General features: G+C 50.7%; 1 protein-coding gene across 7 annotated transcripts in view; it reads right to left on the reverse strand.

Moving 5' to 3' along the window:
• PRKX (protein kinase X-linked) overlaps positions 1-21,524 on the reverse strand; it is a 54,936-nt gene that overhangs the window by 24,915 nt on the left and 8,497 nt on the right. For 5 of the 7 annotated variants that reach the window (XM_044936720.2, XM_044936719.2, XM_025277258.3 and 2 more), the window contains exon 2: positions 7,598-7,766. The exons of 1 other annotated variant lie outside the window; for it this stretch is intronic. In XM_044936720.2, the coding sequence (XP_044792655.1) occupies positions 7,598-7,766 (169 nt within the window). Of the gene's footprint in view, positions 1-7,597; positions 7,767-10,873; positions 10,911-21,524 lie in introns of those variants that run through there. One more of the 7 variants, XM_006049287.4, reaches the window with a different exon arrangement.

The following is a 21,524-nucleotide window of genomic DNA, read 5'->3' on the forward strand; positions in this document are numbered from 1 at the left end:
GTTGCTTGTGGGTGGGGCCCACTGAGGTGCTGGCCACTGTGTGAGCAGGACCACTAAGGGTCGCTCATTGGCAGTTGGTTGCTTGTGGGCAGGGCCTTCTGAGGTGCCAACCAATGGAGGTGCGGTACCACTTACAGTCTCTCATTCATAGTTGGTTGCCAGCAGGCGGAGCTCACTGAGGCATCAACCCATGGCTGGGCAGGACCACTAAGGGTCACTTATTGACGATTGTTTCTGGGCAGGTCCTTCTGCAGCACTGAGTGGGACCACTCATGGGCGCTCATTCATAGTTGGTTGCCGGTGGGCTGAGCCCACTGAGGCCTCAACCCATGCCTGAGCAGGACCACTCAGGGTCTCTTATGGACAGTTGGTTGCATGTAGGCGGGACCCGCTGCAGAGCTGACCAATGGCTGAGCGGGACCTGTTGCCTAGTAACGGTGCAGAGTAGTGATGTCCATTGAGCGCTGCATGCTAAGTGATGTACTTACCTCACTTTGTTACACTCCTATAAATGCCTTTCTTTCTGCATTCCTAGACTTCTGCCTCTTGCGGCCAGGGCTGCCCAGGGACCCCATCTTTAGGAGGCACAGTGGCAGCCACTTCTAGAGGTTTCTCTTTCCCCAGTTCCCATTCCCAGTCTCAAGGCTCGAGATCTGCAATGTTGAGATGTGACAGAAGATAGGAGGCAGGAAGAGGGCTTGGGGTGGGGGTGGTTTGTGGCTGTTGTTACTAGAAAAGGAACAAAACCTGCCCTCCCCCAGTATCTCTCTGGCATGCAGATTATCTCCAGCTGAAAACAAACAAGGTCCAGGAGACGCAAGGGAAAACTTGGACCTTCTCCCTGAACTGCCTAAAAGAACGTAGATAGAGGAGTTGCTCCTGGACTCTCTAGTTTCAGCAGAGATGTCTGCATAGGATATGGGCCCCTGTGTGGTGGGGCAAACAGAGCCTGGAGACCAAAGTCTCTATATCTCTCCTGGACCAGCAAACATTTATTTATACAACTTTTGTTTTTTTTCTGTCTCTATGTCAACTGCCCTTCCTCCTCTTTGATATCTCAAACCACTACCCCCAACATCCTGTTTTTGTCTTCAGCTGAAGAAGGTATTTAAGGGGAGTGTTAGGGCCACTTGGGGAGTCCCAGTTGGCTCAGGGGTAAAGAGTTCGCCTGCCGAAGCAGGAGACGCAGGAGTTCTATCCCTGGGTTGGGAAGATCCCCTGGAGGAGGAAATGGCAACCCATTCCAGTATTCCGGCCTGGAGAATCCCATGGATAGAGGAGCCTGGCGGGGCTACAGTCCATGGGGGTCCTGAAGAGCTGGGACACAACTGAGCATGCAGGCCACACGTTGGGCCATTTTCAGGAGTGACTCCATTTTCGTAGCTCTCTCCCATGTATACATGAGATTAAATTTTTGTGTGCTTTTTCTCCTGGTTCATCTGTCTTAGGTCCATTTCATTCTTAGACCAGCCAGAAGAGCCTGGAAGGATCAGGAACATGTCTTCCTCCCCGGCATCACTGTCTAGAGAAACCAGGTGACCAGACGCCCGTCTTTTTTCCATCATTTATAATTGAGACAAGTCTCTTTCTCTGGGCTGCACGCACTCCTTCTCTAGGTCACATCATGACATGTCTGGGTCTAGCTAGCCTGTTCCTTGCCGTGACGCTCAAAGAGAAGCACACAGAATCCCAAAGCTATGACAGCCTCACTGTTCTTTCTTGCGAGAGCTTAGCACCCAGCGAGTGCTTTTCTGATGGGAAAATAGCTTCTACAGTCCCAATGACACCTGACTGATGACCCTGCACAATGAACCTCTACAGAAACTCATGAGAAATGGAATCATTTCCAGCCATATCAGTAAACCAAGGATGTCACAGTCTTGAGTGATTGCAACCACGATGGATGGTGAGTCCATTAGCCCTGAAGGAACTCAGGAAACAACACTTGCCTTCTAGCAGCCACTCCCCATGGTGAGCCCTGAGGAAACTCACGAGGTGAACACACGGGACGCTGGCCCCAGGTAGCTGAGATGTAGAATAAAGGAATGACTTCAGTGAGTCCAGATTCTTGCATCTTCCTATACATCAGTTCAGTTCAGTTCAGTTGCTCAGTCGTGTCCAACTCTGCAACCCCATGGACTGCAGCATGCCAGGCCTCCCTGTCCATCACCAACTCCTGGAGCTTGTTCAGACTCATGTCCATAGAGTCGGTGATGCCATCCAACCATCTCATCCTCTGTTGTCCCCTTCTCCTCCCGCCCTCAATCTTTCCCAGCATCAGGGTCTTATCCAATGTGTCAGCTCTTTGCATGAGTTGCCCAAAGTATTGGAGTTTCAGCTTCAACATCAGTCCTTCCAATGAACACCCAGGACCAATTTCCTTTAGAATGGACTGGTTGGATGTCCTTGCAGTCCAAGGGACTCTCAAGGGTCTTCTCCAACACCACAGTTCAAAAGCATCAACTCTTCAGCACTCAGCTTTCTTTATGGTTCAACACTCACATCCATACATAGAAAAGCACTAAATTTCTTACATTCGGATATCTGATTTCCTTCATTAACAATCATCTTCTGATGCTCACACTACCTGCTCTCTGTTGCAAAACGTCTATATAACTTGGCTCCCTGCACCCCGTCCTGCTTCCTCAGAGCAATTCTCAGGGTTAATAGAGATGCCGCCTCCTGGGCTTAAGTCCTAAAAATGTCAGCGGTGCTGCGAACACCCGTCATGGTGCCACTCTTGAAAGAACAGAAAGTGTTAGCCGCTCAGCCGTGTCTGACTCTGTGACCCCATGGACTCTAGCCCACCAGGCTCCTCTGACCACTGGGATTCTCCAGGCAAGGATACTGGAGTGGGTTACCATTCCCTTCTCCAGGTCCCACTCTTGCTGCTGCTGCTGCTAAGTCACTTCAGTCGTGTCTGACTCTGTGCGGCCCCATAGACGGCAGCCCACCAGGCTCCTCCGTCCCTGGGATTCTCCAGGCAAGAACACTGGAGTGGGTTGCCATTTCCTTCTCCAATGCATGAAAGTGAAAAGTGAAAGTGAAGTCGCCCAGTCGTGTCCGACTCTTCGCGACCCCATGGACTGCGGCCTTCCAGGCTCCTCCGTCCATGGGATTCTCCAGGCAAGAGTACTGGAGTGGGGTGCCATCGCCTTCTCCGGGTCCCACTCTTAGATGCCAGCAATTTCTATACAGCAGAAAGGACAGGGAGCAGACACAGGGTTGCCTTCTTCAGACAGGACCAAAGCCGTCCTCCCCTGGGAAATCTTGACTGTGTCACAATGCTTCAACACCCTGGACGCTGAGTTACTCAGCTCTTCTAAAATTATCTCTCCGCTGGCTGCACTGGCCTTCGGAATGGCTTTATCCCAGAACAGAAAAGTTTCATCCGCTATCTATGTACCGAACCTCCTGGCTGGCTTTCAGAACAATGCAAGCAGTAGCTCTTCAAATCCTGAACTTGCTGATAACACCCCTGGCGAACGCACCAAACTGTTCAAGCAGAAGTTCAGACTGGAGTCTTTCTTCGGCGTGATCTTCTGTGCTCCACACAGCTTCATGTAAACGCAAGGAAAACCCACTCGGGGTTTCTGGACAGTGTTTCAAAAGGCAGATACTGGGAGAAAACTGCACAGCTGGGAGGATTCAACAGCTGCTCACCTCCTGGTTTTCTTCCCACTCAACTGCGTGCTTCACCCCGTGGCCGCGGGCGTCCCCCGCCGTCTGTTCCCAGGGCTGGTCACACAGATCCCTCTCCCCGCTGCTCTTTGTATGGGGACACATCCAAAGCCTGCTGGCCCTGGATCAACACAACCGCAGTTTTAAAACACAACCTGGTCTCTAAAGTGATAATGCACAGAAAAACATCCGAAACCTCAAGGACCTTATAACAACACCCTCATGGGCTAAAAGACATGCATTGAGCAAGTCAGTAAGTAGGTGTTCTGGCTGGATGGTCAAAGTGTCAGTCGCTAGGTCGTGTCCGACCCTTGCAACCCCACGGACCATAGCCCGCTGGGCTCCTCTGTCCATGGGACTCTCCAGGCAAGAATACTGGGCTGGGTTGCCATTTCCTCCTACAGGGGATCTTCCTGACCCAGGGACTGAACCCGCGTCTCCTGCCATTTCAGGCAGATTTATTTATATATAATGGTGTGTATATATATATATATATACCATCTGCATCACCCCAAATCCATATATTGAACTGCTAACCCCCCAGGACCTAAGAATATGACTGTATTAGGAGATGGGTCTTCAAAGAGAGGATAAAGGTGAAATGAGGTCACTAGGGCGGGTCCTGATCCCAAAGGACTGGGGTCCATACAGAAAGAGGGGGTCAGGAGACAGGCACACACAGAGGCACAGCTGTGTAGACTAAATTACAAGGAAAAGTCCCATCTCCTTCTCCTGGGATTCTTCCCGACCCAGGCCTCTTGGTATAAGGCCACCCATCAAATTGGATAACCAACACATTTCTACCTCAACAACTTAATTCTACCTGCAATGCCCCAATTTCCAAACAAGGCACTTTCACAGCTACTTATGGCATATTTCTGGGCTTGGGTACTAGTTGCTCAGTCATGTGTGACTGACTGTTTGCGACCCCACGGACTGTAGCCTGCCAGGCTCCTCTGTCCATGAGGTTCTCCAGGCAAGAACATTGGAGTGGGTTGCTATTTCCTTCTCCAGGGGATCTTCCCGTCCCAGGGATCGAACCCAGGTCTTCTGCATTGCAGGCAGATTCTTTACCATCTGAGCCACCAGGGAAGACCCATCTTTTGGGGAGGCAGACACAATTAAACCCAGAACGAGGTGGGATATCCAGAGCTGGAAGGCCCCCAGCGCAAGACTCACAAGAGCATCACACCAATGTTTCCTGAGTCCAGAGCGCATGCAACGAGGTCAACTCAGCATCTCCTCTCTGCCACTCCCAGTCCTGAAAAGAGCTTCTCCCGCCGGCTTCTTGCCTCTTTTCCAAACTCTTGTCTTCTCAACAACAACATCTAGGACTTTTCCTATTCACCATCAAGTCTATCTGCTTCTCTTCCATGTAAGTGTTAGTCACTCAGTCATATCCGACTCTTTGCGACCACACAGACCATAGCCCACTGGGCTCCTATGTCCATGGGATTGTCGAGGCAAGAACACTGGAGTGGGCTGCCTTTCCTTCTCTTGCTCCCAGCCCAGGGACTGAACCCGAGTCTCCTGCATTGCAGGCAGATTCTCTAACCATCACATAAGCTACCACAGCAGCTCAACAGACCACTAGGTCTCCAGAACAAACAGGAATCCGGCCACCAGGAGGCCTGTCTTCCTGGGAAAACTGGGCCACGAAGCACCCTCGGGGACACACCCTGGGGTTCTGGTTTGAGGACTTCCTGTACTTGGTTTAAAAGCAAAAAAAAAAAAAAAAGGCTCAAGCCAGTTCTCCTAAATCACGTGAGAATGCCTTGGCCACAGACAGAGCAGTCCTCATCTCCTTTATAAAAGATTCATCAAAAACCACTGGGCAACAGGAGTGCCTTCTCAGAATCTCTGAGTTCACAGGAGAGACACCGTTAAGAAGCAGCTTTACTTTGTTGCAGAAGAAGACACACTCGCATTGGGTTGTCCACAAGTCTTCCTGTCAGCCATCTGGAGACTCAAACTTGACTGGGGTCAGGGGATTGACTCCGATGCACCAGCGACTTCTGTTCTGATGACTCAAAAGCATGAGACTCTAGTGACCCGTCCACACGGGCCCCACACTGCCCTTCGGCTCCGTAAAAGGAAAAGTCAGACACACGCACAAAAAAGCCAGCTGCTCCCTTCTGTCCCCCATCAAACACGCCTCTACTCATCTGGAGACAGTGTTCCGGTGGTTCTGAGTTTACGGGTGTTTTCGTCCGTGCGTGGGGGTACCGAGGGGGACACGCAAGATGCTCCGAGACCATAGTAAATGGTCCTGTGTCTGCTTGCCTGGGCGAGTGGATTGCAGAAGAAAGGCAGGTGTGGATGGCTGAGTTGGGAGGTGGTGAGGGGCAGGGCAAGGCAGAGGAGGCGAGCATTGCAGCGGAGGCATGATCCTGGGCTGACCACATGGCTGGCACCCCGACCTTCCAGTGTGGTTACTGTGCTGGGATGATGGAGGGAAGGGCATCTCAAAAGGGTCACCGTGCCCGTGTGCTCAGTCGCTTCTGTCGTGTCCGACTCTCTGCAACCCCGTGGACTGCAGCCCCCCGCAGGCTCCTCTGTCCGTGGGGATTCTCCAGGCAAGAACACTGGAGTGGGTTGCCATGCCCTCCTCCAGGGGATCTCTGCAGAGCCGGGGATGGAACCCACGTCTCCTGCACTGGCGGCTGGGTTCTTTACCCACTGAGCCACGTGGGAAGCCCGAAAAACAGTCAAATCCAGGGACAAAGCCAGAGCCCGTGACCAGCCGTCTCGAGGACACAATTAAATAAAGCCCCTGGGGTCATTCTCTACGGACCTGCAAACACAGACGCAGATGGCCGGCAGGGTGTGGCGTGGGGTGCGTGGACCCCAACGGCTGCAGGGAAGCAAAGGGTGCCTTGAAAGCAGGCAAGTCGGGGAGACAAGGGGGGTTGAGAGGAATACAGTGGAGGCAGGAGGTGGGAGCCAGGAAAGAAGCTTCCCCTAGGGATGGGGACAGACAGCCTGCTGTGGACGCCTACACGTCTGGGTCGTGGGCCAGGGTTGTACCTTTCACTAGCAAAGAGCGTAGGAGAGCCGCTTTACTGGTAGCTCAGTGGGAAAGACTCCACCGGCCCGTGCAGGGCAGCGAGTGAGTGAAAGTCACTCCGTCGTGTCCGACTCTTTGAGACCCCGTGGACTGCAGCCCACCAGGGTCCTCTGTCCATGAGATTCTCCAGGCAAGAATACTGGAGTGGGTTGCCATTCACTTCTCCAGGGGATCCTCCCAGCCCATGCATCAAACCTGGGTTTCGTGCACTGCAGGCAGATTCTGTACCGTATGAGCCACCAGGGAAGCCCAAGAACACTGGAGTGGGTTGCCATGCCCTACTCAAGAGGATCTTCCCCACCCAGAGATCGAACCCATGTCTCTCGGATCTCCTGCATTGGCAGGAGGGTTCTTCACCACCAGCAACACCTGGGAAGCCCAATAATCATGCACTTCAGCCCCCAAATCATAAATCAACCAATAAAGCAAACTTCAAAGAGTGTGGGAGAGAGAGGCATGTATGCGCTGCATGCCGGGCACCATCAACTGGATGATGCCACAATACATCCACGTGACGACATTTGAGACTCCATGAGACACCCCAGAGGGGATGGGAGTGGGCAGAGGTGAGCGGGTGACTGAGGTCCCAGGAAAACCCAGGAGATGAGAGCTCTGGCGACGGGAGGCGGGGAGCCCATGTGGATGTCTTGCTGGGGCAGACAGGCACTCCTCCCCGCCGACCCTGGGCAGACACTTGGTGGGAACTGCACCCTCTCTTGTGTAAGATGGGGAGCCTGAGGTGCGTCAGGACCCAGCGGGAACACGCTCCGGCCCCAGCACACACAGGAGGCTCCCATGTTGGGGGGTGCGGGCGGGCAGGCAGGCGGGGACCCAGAGCCAAGGACTCACAGTTTGACCAGGAAAGGGTGGTTGACTTCCTTCAGCACAGACTTCTCATTGTGGACATGCTGCTCCTGCTTCAGGCGGATGATGTCGGGGATGGTCATCACCTTCAGGGCGAAGAAATGCTTGCTTGTCTTCTCCTGGACGAGCTGCACGCGGCCGAACGTCCCTGTACCTGCATGCGGAGGGCAAAGTGGGGGAGAGGCGTGCTCGGCGACCATGGCTCCCCCCACCCACCAGGAATATCAGACAACGTGGCAGGTCAGACGACTCCATTCCCTACCAGGTGACAGACACTCCTCTGCAATAGTCAAGTTAAATTCGTGCACACACACAGCATCACTTGACTACGAGAAAGCTACAAAGAGTCACAGCTGTGGTTCTTCCAGGAGCGACGCATGGATGTGAGAGCTGGACCATAAGGAAGGCTGAGCGCACTTAAGCACTGATGCTTTCGAACTGTGGGGCTGGAAAACACTTGAGAGTCCCTTGCAAGGAGATCCAACCAGTCCATCCTAAAGGAAATCAGTCCTGAATATTCACTGGAAGGACTGATTGATGCTGAAGCTGAAACTCCAATACCCTGGCCACCTGAACTGGCCAAAAAACTGACTCAGTGGAAAAGACCCTGCTGCTGGGAAAGATTGAAGGCAGGAGGAGAAGGGGACGACAGAGGATGAGATTGTTGGATGGCATCAATGACTCGATGGACATGAGTTTGGATAAAGTCTGGGAGTTGTGGATGGACAGGGAGGCCTGGCGTGCTGCAGTCCATGGGGTTGCAGAGAGACGGACACGAATCAGCGGCTGAAGGACAAGAAGCATAACCTGCCCCTGAATTGTCCTTTGATGAGAGTGACTGACCATCGTTTCTGGAAATGAGTCATCCCAGAGAAAACACACACGTAGTTAAAGGCAGAATGGGAAAGCACGACAAATACATTCCTTTGACGTGTCTTTTTCTTGCCACTTTTCTAAATCAGGACGAGACACAGAAAACAAACTTACGGCGACTGAAGGGGAAAGGGTTGGGGGAGGGTTAAATGAGGAGTTTGGGATGAACAGACACACACGACTATGTGGAAAATGGACAAGCAGGGAGCTACTGCTGGACAGCACAGGGAATTCTACTCCACATCTCGTAGTAACCGTGTATGGAAAGAGAATGTAAAAAAAGAACAGATACGTAACTGAGTCACTGTGCTCTACACCTGAAATGAAGCCAACACTGTAATTAACTCTCGCTGCCGTTTAGTCGCTCGGCAGTGACGAGCTGACTCTTTGCGACCCCATGGACTGTAGCCCGCCAGGCTCCTCTGTTCATGGGGATGCTCCAGGCAAGAATACTGGAGTGGGTTGCCATGCCCTCCTCCAGGGGATTTTCCGGACACAGGGATTGAACCCCGGTCTCCTGCATTGCAGGTAGATTCTTTACTGTCTGAGTCACCAGGGGTGGTCGTAAACCCAAGGACAGGGTCCTCATAAGACACAGAACAGGAGAGACAGAGACACAGAGGAGAAGCCACGTGGAGACGCAGACAGAGACGGGAGGGAGGCGGCCACCAGCCCAGGGACGGACGCCTGGAGCCCCCAGAAGCTGGAAGAGGTGGGAAGGACCCTGCCCTGGAGCCTCTGCAGGGAGCTCAGCCCTGGGACACCCTGACCTCAGACGTCTGGTCCCCAGGGTTCAGAGAAGATGAATGTCTACAGTTTCAAGCTTCCCAGTTTGGTGGAAATTTGTTATGGCTGCACCAGGGGCTACGAATTCAACCAAACAAGGCTCAGGAATTGTCTGAGGATCCTTGTTGTTTAATCACTTAATACCACACGTTTATGTTTTTGCAGATAGAACCTAACACAGCTTTAATCTTCCTCCTGTTTGAGAACAGGTCTGGACATGGAAATGTACATGTTTCAAGTGCCCCAACGGAGCTCCGCTCAGGTCTCTGGACACGCTGACGTGGTCTGGGAAAATTTCAGGAAATTAAAGGCCAGCGGTGAGGATACCACGCTTAATTGTCTTTGTCCAGATTAACGCTGATGAGGAGAAATTTGCAAGAAAGACAATGAGAAATCATAAAAAGAGAAGCCAGCCTGTTCTGGAAAAGTGATGAACTTTGCAAAAGCTTATCAAAAGAATCATGCACAAACAGTGTGTCTGCTTCTGGCTAAGAATAGCAACATTTTCTTGGCAAAGGAAACGCTGCTGAGTTTTTGCTACCCGTGGGGTGAGCCCCTGGGCAGTCCTTACTGGGAACACACCCTGGCTAGAAAGGAGAATTACTCTCAGACTTCCTAAAAGAAGAAGTTTCTCCAAGAAGGCTGCCAAAATCCACGTTCCTTTTTATGAACTTCACTCGCACTGTACATTTTAATTAGTGGAAGGAAAGGATTCCTCAGGTTATAAGAAAATGTTTCTAAATGTATCTATGCATGGTATCTCATGCAGAAAATGGACACAGTAACACTTCTCTTAAGACATAAAGTCTTGCTTCCCAATAACTGTATTTTTTATCCTTGAGACTGCAGGAATCAATATGTGATGAGACTGTATCTTTTTTTTATTTTTAGATACCTCTGACACAATTTGGAAGAAATCGCATTGGTTTTAATGGTTCCACATCATGGAGACCTTCAGGGGCATTTTCTTACATGCTGACACCTTGTGTTACATTTTTTATCCTTGACACTGCACGAATCAAATAAAGTATGTGATGCTTCTGTATCTTTTTCCAGATACCTCTGACACAATTTAACTTGGAAGAATCACACAGCTTTTATTGTTTTTAATACCAGTAGCATTTTCTTACATATTTCTCTCTTGTGTTTAAGAACGAAAAGACCCCATCCTGAAGGACATATTCACCCTTTCATGATGAAAGTATAATGAGACTAATGGAAGTGTTACTCGATCAGTAGTGTCCAGGTCTTTACCACCCCCACGGACTGTAGCTCACCAGGCTCCTCTGTCCATGGGATTCTCCAGGCAAGAATTGTGGAGTGGGCTGTCATGACCTTGATGATGAAAAGATTAGAAACAAACCATCTGAAGACACATTTAAAAAGAAACATTATTTCACACATAAAGGAAAAGACTAGTGAAACAACAGGACGATGGTAACAACCGGTGAGTTTAGAGTCCACATGGAAATCCCACCAAGGCAGAGGTTTACCAAAGCCTGGCTAAACGTACAAGAAGATCCTACACGGATGAATTTAATCTCCTGGGTTCTGCTGAAAAACAGGGAACTGGACTATGTCTTTCGCCTGATGAGAAATTACCTTTTCTTCCTGTTTCAGACATTCACAAGCACTGGGTGGACCAGAAAGTTCATCCTGTTTTGAGTAAAAGTGAAAAACATTTTTCATTTTCACCAAGAATTTTATAGAACAATCGGTTTGCTAGGCAAACGAACTTTTTTTGGCCAAACCCGGTAGCACTGCTTCCTTGAAAATGCCCGAGTTTGTGCTTTAAACGGGCTTCTCTGGTGGTTCAGACAGTCAAGGATCTGTCTTCAATGCTGGAGACCCAGGTTTGATCCCTGAGTTGGGAAGATCCCCCTGGAGAAGGAAATGGCACCCCACTCCAGTCTTCTTGGCTGGAGAAGCCCATGGACAGAGGAGCCTGGTGGGATACAGTCCATGGGGTCGCAAAGAGTCAGACAGGACTGAATGACGGAGCACACCCACACACACACGATGCAGAAAATAGAAAATGAACAAGGACCTACTATATAGCACAGGGAACTCTATTCAATACTCTGTAATGACCTATATGTGAAAGAATCTTTAAAAAGAGAGGAGATATATGTATAAATGATTCACTTTGCCATACACCTGAAGCTAAGACACCACTGCATATCAACAAGAGAAAAATGAACTTAACATACAAAACAGAAAGAGACGCACAAGACTTAGAAAAGAAACTCATGATTGCCAGGGGGAAGAGATAAGTTAAGGAGTGTGGGATGGACATGGACACACTGCTGTATGTAACATGGAGAACCAGCAAGGACCTGCTGTCCAGCACAGGGGACTCTGCTCAATACTCTGTAATAACCTTATGGTTCCCAGGGGGAAGGATGGGGAAAGGGATAGTCAGGGAGTCTGGGATGGACATGGACACACTGCTGTGTTTAACATGGAGAACCAGCAAGGACCTGCTGTCCAGCACAGGGGACTCTGCTCAATCCTCTGTAACAACCTTATGGTTCCCAGGGGGAAGGATGGGGAAAGGGATAGTCAGGGAGTTTGGGATGGACATGGACACACTGCTGTGTTTAACATGGAGAACCAGCAAGGACCTGCTGTCCAGCACAGGGAGCTCTGCTCAGTGTCACGCGGCAGCCTGGCTGGAGGGGAGTCTGGGGGAGAAGGGGTACATGTGTATGGATGGCTGAGCCCCTTTGCTGTTCACCTCAAACCATCACAGCATTGTTAATCGGCAATATTCCAGCATAAAATAAAAAAGATTAAGAAACACAGAATAAAAGTTGGCTTTTGGAAATTATGGCTGCAAACGAGTCCCAACTCCTGTTTCACTGGGGGTGGGGGAACCTTCAGGAGTTCTGTAAAAAATGTGTGCTAACTTTGATTAAACTTAAAATCACGGAACTGGACCCTTCCAACAGGTGAATTTTATTGATTTGGGAATTCTCTCTTAATAAGCAAAATCTACCCTCAAAAAAATGTGTGCTTTGGATAAAGTCATGAAGTTTTTTTTGTTTTTTTGTTTTTAAGCTTGGAATCTTCAGCTTCAAAGATCAGCTGAATAAGCTGGACACAGTTCAGCTGGGCGCTGGGTGGGGCAGACCGCCCTTGTGAGTCCACTCGTCTAGACAGGCTTTCAAAAACAAAAACCAGTCATTCCCTCAAAATGCTGCGGAGTCAAGCCGCATTCCGTTCCACAGTCACCTCCTTTATTCTGTAAGATACTTATTTTTAAAAGATAAAAATAGAACAGATACTTCAGCACCCCCCCCCCCCAATTCTTCTAGTCACAGGCTATTTAAGTTACTCTGTCTCCTATCAAAGATACAACGTGTACAATCACAAAAGAAAACCAGGAACAAGGGAAGCCGCCAGCCCAACTCCCACTGCTAACAAATGTTACAAAGGAGATGCCTCGAATTCCTGCTCTTGCACTGGGCTCCCTGACAGGAGATACGAGCTGCTCTGAACCTCGCCTGGTAACTCTTGACCCAGAGGCAAAGGTTGGTCTCTGTAATTTGATAACACGAGCTGGCCACTTTAAAAGTCGAAGCTGCATCCAGGGTGGGACGTGACAATGTCATGTGGTCCGTGCTTTGTCGTGTCCGACTCTTTACAACCCCATGGACTGCAGCCCACCAGGCTCCTCTGTCCATGGGATTCTCCAGCCAAGAATACTGGAGTGGGTTGCCATTTCCTCCTCCAGAGGAGCTTCCCGACCCAGGGATCAAACCCAGGTCTCTCGCATTGCAGGCAGATTCTTTATCGACTGAGTCACCAGGGAAGCCCTCACGGAGGCTAGACTTACATTTGGCTGTACTGTGCCTCAGTTTGAACACACAGTATATTTAGTCATGGCGTGTGGGATGTAGTTAGCTGACCAGGGATGGAACCTCTGTCCCCCTGCACTGGGAGCGTGGAGTCTTTAACACCAAACCCCCAGGGAACTCCCAAGACACTGTCTTTGGAGGAAGCCAGTCCTAAAGGAAATCAGTCCTGAATATTCATTGGAAGGACTGATGCTGAAACTCCAATTCTTTGGCTGCCTGATGCAAAGAACGGACTCATTAGAAAAGACCCTGATGCTGGGAAAGATTGAAGGCGGGAGGAGAAGGGGACGAGATGGCTGGGTGGCGTCACCGACTAGATGGACATGAGTAAACTCCGGGAGTTGGTGATGGACAGGGAGGCCTGGTGTTCTGCAGTCCATGGGGTCGCAAAGAGTCGGACACGACTGAGCAACTGAAGTTTGCAGTGGAAACGGGAGGAGGGAGAAGACTGGAGCTTGCGGTCTAGTTGAAATGAACGTTGGTGACAGCCACAGACAAGAGCTGAGATTCAAGGGGGCAGAGGAAACGGGGGCAGAGAAGGGCCGGCCTTTCGAAAGCCATCCACCAAGTTCTTTGGGAGAGGCAGGTTCCAGGAAGTCACGGGGCAGACAAAGGGGAAGTGGCCTGGCTGATCTGAGCTCTGGTGTGTTTTCAGTTTGTTTCAGAGATTTCCCTGTGGCCACAGAAGGCAGCGAGAAGAACCGAAAAAGAGGGGCTTGCAAACTCAAAGAGAAAATGCTGCTTGGGAATCGGCGGGGATGGGGCTGGCAGAGGGAGCCAAGGCAGGGAGGACGACAGGGGGTGGGTGAAGCATCTGAGAAGGTCCTGACGGTCCCCTCGCAGATAGGGGAACCCTGGTGGGTGTCCAGAGGGGTCTGCGGAGTTGCTTTGTTTGGGGGAGAAGCTGGCGACAAGTTCCGTGCTGGAGCCTCCGGACAAGCGGAGGGTGTGGGATACAGTGGCTGGAAGGTTGTTTGTGCCCGAAACAAGATTACCGTCCGCCTGCAACCCTTTTTTTTTTTTTTTTTAATATTTATTTATTTTAATTTGGCTCAGCTGGTAAAGAATCCGCCTGCCATGCGGGAGACCCAGGTTCAGTCCCTGTGTGGGGAAGATCCCCTGGAGGAGGGAAGGGCAACCCACTCCAGTATTCTTGCCTGGAGACTCCCATGGACAGAGGAGCCTGGTGGGGCTACAGCCCATGGGGTCCAGAGAGCAGAACATGATTGAGCGACTAGCACACACTCTTTTAATTTACTTGGCTGAAACTTGGTCACAGCTGCTGCATGTGGCAACTACTTCCCTGACCATGGTTCAAACCTAGGCCCCCCTGCGCTGGGAGCATGGAGTCTTAGCCCCTGGACCATCCAGGAAGTTCCCCCCCTCCCCCGCCGCCAAACTTTAGAATGGGGAGTTACTTGGAAAGAAGGTATTTGCAGATGTGATGGAGTGAAGGGTCTGAGATGAGGTTCCTCTTGGATGGGGGTGGCCCTAAACCCAAGAACAGGTTCCTTATAAGACACAGAGGAGGAGAGAAACGGACACAGGAGAAGCCACGTGGAGACAGAGGCGGAGACGGGAGGGAGGCGGCCACTGGCCCAGGGACGGACACCCGGAGCCCCCAGAAGCTGGACGAGGCGAGGAGGACCCTCCCCTGGAGCCTCTGCAGGGAGCCCAGCCCTGGGACACCCTGACCTCAGACGTCTGGTCCCCAGGACTCAGGGTTTCTGGTCCCCGGGACTCGGGGTACAAGGGGGATGGATGTCTGTAGTTTCAAGCCCCAGGTTTCATCTGTTACTATAGACGCTGGAAGGTCACGCAGGTTCCAACAGCCCCAGGGACGGACGCCTGGAGCCCCCAGAAGCTGGAAGAGGCGGGAAGGACCCTCCCCTGGAGACTCTGCAGGGAGCTCAGTTCTCGGACACCTTGACCTCGGACGTCTGGTCTCCAGGACTGAGAAACGATGGATGGGTGTGGTTTTAAGCCACCTGGTTAGTAATGGTTTGTAACAACAGCTCCAGGAAGCCAACACAAGGGGACCCCTGGATGTTCACGGAGAGAGACGGACCCCCGGCAAGCACCGCCTTGGGGACACCCCCCCAAGCCCATAAGAGAAAGCTGTAGATGAAAGCGGTGCCTTTGGGAGCCCTCAGCTCCATAACGAGAACAAAACTGACCATAATGAATAAGACCCTCCTCCTTTGTCATGTCCGTCCAGCCTGCCAAAAACCGACTGTGACTTATTGCCCCCTCCTGCTTTTGTTCAACACATTATCTTGTCAAACTGCTCTGAAAAGGGGACTCAAAGTGAGACTTGTTAAAAAAAAAATTCCTCTCAGGTTCCCCTCTTGGTTTTTATCGTCTCTTAGGTTCCCTGAATTCTTCGTCTGTTCTGGGATCTCAAGCCTTCTGCTATCTTGATGTCTCGGACAGTTGTCAACGTACCGATCACAGGTTGCTTGTCTTCTCCTGTTAAGGAGGCAAGAAAAAGGACTTCCCTGGTGTTTCAGCGGTTGAGATATCGCCTTCTAACACGCAGGTTTGATCCCTGGTCAGGGAACTAAGAGTGAAAAAGCTGGCTTAAAAGCCAACATTCAAAAAACTAAGATCACGGATTCCGGTCCCTTCGCTTCATGGCAAATAGAGGGGGAAACAATGCAAATAGTGGCTGATTTTATTTTCCTGGGGCCTGAAACCACTGTGGACGCTGACTGCACCCATGAAATTGAAAGACGCTTGCTCCTTGGAAGAAAAGCTATGACCAACCTAGACAACATATTCAAAAGCAGAGACATTACTTTGACAACAAAGGTCTGTCTAGTCAGAGCTGTGGTTTTTCCAGTAGTCATGTATGGATGTGAGAGTTGGACTAAAAAGAAAGCTGAGTGCCGAAGAATTGATGGCTTTGAACTGTGGTGTTGGAAAAGACTCTTGAGATTCCCCTGGACTGCAATGAGATCCAACCAATCCATCCTAAAGGAAATCAGTCTTGGTGTTCACTGGAAGGACTGATGCTGAAGTTGAAACTCCAATGCTTTGGCCACCTCATGCGAAGAGTTGACTAACTGGAAAACACCCTGATGTTGGGAGGGATTGAGGGCAGGAGGAGAAGGGGATAACAGAGGACGAAATGGTTGGGTGGCGTCACCGACTCAATGGACACGAGTTTGAGCAAACTCTGGGAGATGGTGATGGACAGGGAAGCCTGGCGTGCTGCAGTCCATGGGGTCGCAAAGTGTCAGACGCTGGTTAGCAACTTAAACAACAACAGCAGAGAACCAGATGCCACGTGACTAGGAGCTCGCATGCCAGAGCTAAGACCTGGTGCAGTCAGATAAATACATAAATGAGTAATTTTTTTTTTAAAGATGCTGAAGCACATTAAACAAAAAAGTCCCCCATGACCCCGGACTAGGGTAAGCACCCAGCCTTCATTTTTGCCCGACGCACGCAAACCATGTTCTGGGCAAGCCCATGGGATCCGTACGTCTATGAGGAAAAACAAACAGCAGTGTGTCTCCAAACGCCCCTGGCCGGAGCCAGAGAGCTCAGTCATCTCCCAGGACACACACAGTGTTCTGCAAGCCCAGGCACGGCGGGTCGGTGCAGAGTCTGGACACGCCAGAGATCCATTTTCAAAGGGCGATGCCACGCCAAGCCACTTGGGAAAGTCAAGTTCAACACCGGCAACTAATAAAAAGCCACTGAAAGACGACATCTCCATTCCTCAAGTTAACCGAAAATGTGTGCTGGTTTGCTCAGTCGTGGCTGACTCTCTGCAACCCTGTGGACTGTAGCCCACCAGGCTCCTCTGTCCGTGGGATTCTCCAAGCAAGAATCCTGGAGTGGGTTGCCATGCCCTTCTCCAGGGGATCTTCCGAACCCAGGGATTGAGCCCAGGTCTCCTGCGTGGCAGGTGGATCTGTTACCCCTAGGACCACCCCAATCATTCCTCAAGAGTCCAAATAAAAGCTGCTCACTCCGTCTCCACAGCCCACCTGTCAATTTGCCTTCCTTCAAGAATTCACCTGCTCTCAGTGTGGCCGGGTGGTTCCTGGGCTGTCCTGACATCCTAATTTTACACTAATGCAGTCTTCTGCTCTCGTATCACTGCGAGATGTTTGAAACCATTCACTGGCGTCTTTTCTGGGCTGCGAACGCAGCAGCCTGGAACCCCGATCCTCAGAGGTCACACTGCTTCCGAACTAAGATGTTCTAAAGGGACAAATACAAACCACCTTCCGGGGCAGGTTTGGAACTGTCTACCTGGGAACTTGCCTGGTGGCTTAGGTGGTAAAGAATTCGCCTGCAATGCGGGAGACCTGGATTTGATCCCTGGGTTGGAAAGATCCCCCTGGAGAAGGGAAAGGCTACCCACTCCAGTATTATGGCCTGGAGAATTCCATGGACTGTACAGTCCACGGGGCTGCAAAGAGTCAGACATGACGGGGTGACTTTCACACACACACACACACACACACACACACCTGGGAACTACCTGCCCAGGTAGGCACTACATTTGAGCTGACTCAACAGTCAAGCCAGGCACTGAGTCCCAGAACAGAGGATGGGTTTCCCATCCTAAGAGGCAGCGGGCTTCAGGTTTCGTCCAGAGTTATTTGTCAACATGCAAAGAACTGTTAGGAAAGTTTGGGACTGTTCTCCACGCCGTCCCCCCCACCCTTGGCCAGAAACCTTCCTATGTATATGGGTGTGTGCTCCAATTCGTGTGGGCAGAAAGAAAAGCCCACAAAATCGCTGGACAATTAAAAGCAGCCGCTTTCTTCCTGCACAAAGGCAGACCTTACCCAGGAGGTCGAGAGCCAAGGCCACCCAACCACACACCCAACCGTGAAGAGCATCCCAGGTGCCAGACGGCGATCCTAAGGGTCATGTCGAAAGCAGTCGTCCCGGGCATTTTTACTTTTGCTTTTAAAGAAAGCCGTGCCAATTGTCCCGAAATGGACACCTCTTAGAAACAGGCTTCTGGGAGAACACTAAGAAGAGTCCTTAAAAAAAAAAAAAACTAGGAATACAATGAGTCAACACAACAAATACCCCAAAATCTGTTACCAAAAAAAAAGCTAACTAATCTTTTTGAGGATCAAGTAAATGAACATCTTTGTGACTAAAATCACATCCCAACAGTAACTATTTACATTCAAGCATCCACGTAATCCTCTGACTCCTTGGTGGGGTGTTTTTTTTTTTTTTATAACAGGTAAATTTGCTTTTTTTTTTTTTTTTATGAAGGTGTTAAGGATAAATGGAAACTGTCACTCAAGTAGAATTTCCAAAAAATGACACTGTAGTTTCCCATGTTAAATACAGCAGTGTGTCCATGTCCATCCCAGACTCCCTGACTATCCCTTCCCCCATCCTTCCCCCTGGCAACCATAAGGTTATTACAGAGTATCGAGCAGAGTTCCCTGTGCTGTCCAGCAGGTCCTTGCTGGTTCTCCACGTTAAATATAGCAGTGTGTCCATGTCCATCCCAGACTCCCTAACTGTCCCTTCCCCCATCCTTCCCACTGGCAACCATAAGGTTATTACACAGTATTGAGCAGAGTTCCCTGTGTTATACAATAGGTCCTGAGGCAAAGAGCTGACTCACTGGAAAACACCCTGATGTTGGGAAAGATTGAGGGCAGGAGGAGAAGGGGACGACAGAAGATGAGATGGCTGGACGGCATCACCGACTTGATGCACATGAGTTTGAGCAAGCTGCGGGAGTTGGTGAAGGACACGGAGGCCTGGCGTGCTGCAGTCCATGGGGCTGCACAGAGTTGGACATGACTAAGCGAGTAACACTTTAGTTTACTTTAGACTCCAAGCTTGAGTTTTCAACCTGAACTAAATAATTTTATTTTTTTGAGGGGGGGAAGGAATTGCTTCCAAACATAAGCCAGTTCACTGTCCACCTCTTCCCTGCTTCCTGCAAGCCTCAGGGCTAAGCGTGCGCGCGCGCGCACACACACATACACACACTGCTCAGGAACACAGAGCCCTGCTTCCATCTGTCCCTCCACACTCAGACTCCGGGCGCCCTCATCACTACAAAGGCCGGCTTTCTCTGCAGCTGGAGCCCCGCTGGCCACACCCAGCCTCAGATGCGCTGGCTCCTTTGTTCCGCGAAGAGGCTCCCCAGAGAAGGAACCAGCAGGGTGAAGCCATCCGTTCAAGTCATCGTCCGCCTTTTCACAGGAACCCCAGGGAGGCTTCCCTCCAAACTCCTCCCCTGCGATGAGCTGCCTCATCAAGCAAGTGTCCACAAGAACCATCGGGAGAGAATTCAGAGACCAGCAGAAACCCAACTACGTTCAGCAACACGGAACTGAACCCCCATTTCTCATACAAGGTTAAAAAGCACACTGTATTTCCTTCCTGACCACCTGCCCAGTCCCCGGCTCTTGGAAAGAGACATGCTTGAACTGAATTATTTCATTTGATGGATGACTCGCAATTATGACTTTATTGCTACTTCTCTCTCGGGTATTCCTTCAGAAAAGGGGTGTCGACTCACGTATTCTAATGTATTGTTTACAGATTGTAAGATAAAGTCAAGCATAGTGTACCTGCTGATCATTCCTCACCTCATACTTAGAAATGTCTCTTCAGTTCAGTTCACTCACTCAAGTCGTGTCGGACTCTGGGACCCCATGGACTGCAGCACGCCAGGCCTCCCTGTCCATCACGAACTCCCGCAGCTTACTCAAACTCACGTCCATCGAGTCAGTGATGCCATCCAATGGTCTCATCCTCTGTCCTCCCCTTCTCCTCCAGCCTTCAATCTTTCCCAGCATCAGGGTCTTTTCCAATGAGTCAGCTCTTCACATCAGGTGGCTTAAGTATTGGCACTTCAGCCTCAGGAATTTAGCAAAAGACACAGCATTCTGTCCACCCAATCCACCGTAGCATCGGAGATACAAGCCCTGAAATGTGGGGAAGGCTATTTCTGCAATTAAGAGTAGCTTACAAGCATTCATTAATTTCCCTTGTGCCTCAGACCATAAAGAATCCACCTGCAAAGGCAGGAGACTGGGGTTTGATCTTTGGGTTGGGAAGATCCCCTGGAGAAGGGAATGCCTGGAGAATCTCATGGACAGAGGAGCCTGGTGGGATACACTCCATGAGGTCGCAAAGAGTGAAACAGGACTGAGTCACTGACACAGAAGCACAGGAGTATCTGTAGTGTTGGTTTGGTTATTCTTCGAAGGGTAGCCTCAGAAAAATAAAAACGGCCTAAGTTTGTTGATGGACATGAGTTTAAGTAAACTCGAGGAGACAGTCAAGGACCGGGAAGCCTGGAGTGCTTCAGTCCAAGGGGTAATAAAGAGTCAGACAGGACTTCCCGACTGAACAAAGCTTACCAAAAAAAAAGGGAAGTAAATGGACTCGTGATGTTCAATCAAGCGACACTCTAAAGGCTCCTTGCGAACAAGCCTCCCCTCCATCAGCCGCGTCTCCGCCGCCCGGGTTGATCCGGATACGAGCGTGGTTTCCGGGATTCCACGCAGCTGCCTGCCCGACGTCCCCACTCCAAGACCCGTGGCTCAGAGCTGCGTGTCTAAAGGTGCATCCCGGAGCCAGAAGCTCCTCCTCGAAGGGAAGGTTTTGCGTCTTATCCAGGAGCAGTCCTGGGGCTGGGGCCCTCCTGTAACATTCAGAACTGGTTCTACTTGTCCAGCACCAGGGAGGGGCCTGCCTGGTGGAGGTGGCAATTAGTGGACACTCCAGTACAGCCTGACAGCCTCAAGTGGTCATGAATACCTTCCCCACTGCACACACACACACACCTCCAGCCCCATCTTTTGGTCATCGTGTTTCCCATCTGTCGTAAGGAAGAGCTTTTCTTTTTTTTTTTAAGTATTTATTTATTTAGCTGTGACGGGTCTTAAATTGTCCCAAGGCTTTCCCCGGTGGCTCAGATGGTAAAAAAATCTGCCTGCAATGCGGGAGACTCAGGTTCCATTTCTAGGTCGGGAAGATCCACTGGGGTCGCAAAAGAGTTGGACACGACTCATCATCCTGGTGGGACGGTAAATGGAGATGAAATCTCTAAGGAGTAAGGATGTCCTTAGGGTGGAGCCCTAATCCAGGAGGGCCTGTCTACATGTCCTCAGAAGAGGAGACCCCAGAAATGACACTTCCTTCTTCTCTCTGTGTTTGTAGACACAGCATGAACACAGCTGTCTGCCAAACCAGGAGCCACATGGTCTCACCGCAAACCCCAATCAGCTCGCATCCTGAGCATCTGGGGAGGACACCCCGAAACGCCCTGGTCGCCTCCCTTTCCTCCCCGAGACTTCCGTGAAAATCCAGGGAGATGCTTGTGGCCTTCCATGGGACCGGAGCTCTCAAAAAGTGAACCTTGCTTTTTCCCGGTATTGACT

This window comes from Bubalus bubalis, chromosome X (genome assembly GCF_019923935.1).
Source record: "Bubalus bubalis isolate 160015118507 breed Murrah chromosome X, NDDB_SH_1, whole genome shotgun sequence".
NCBI lineage: Eukaryota > Metazoa > Chordata > Mammalia > Artiodactyla > Bovidae > Bubalus > Bubalus bubalis.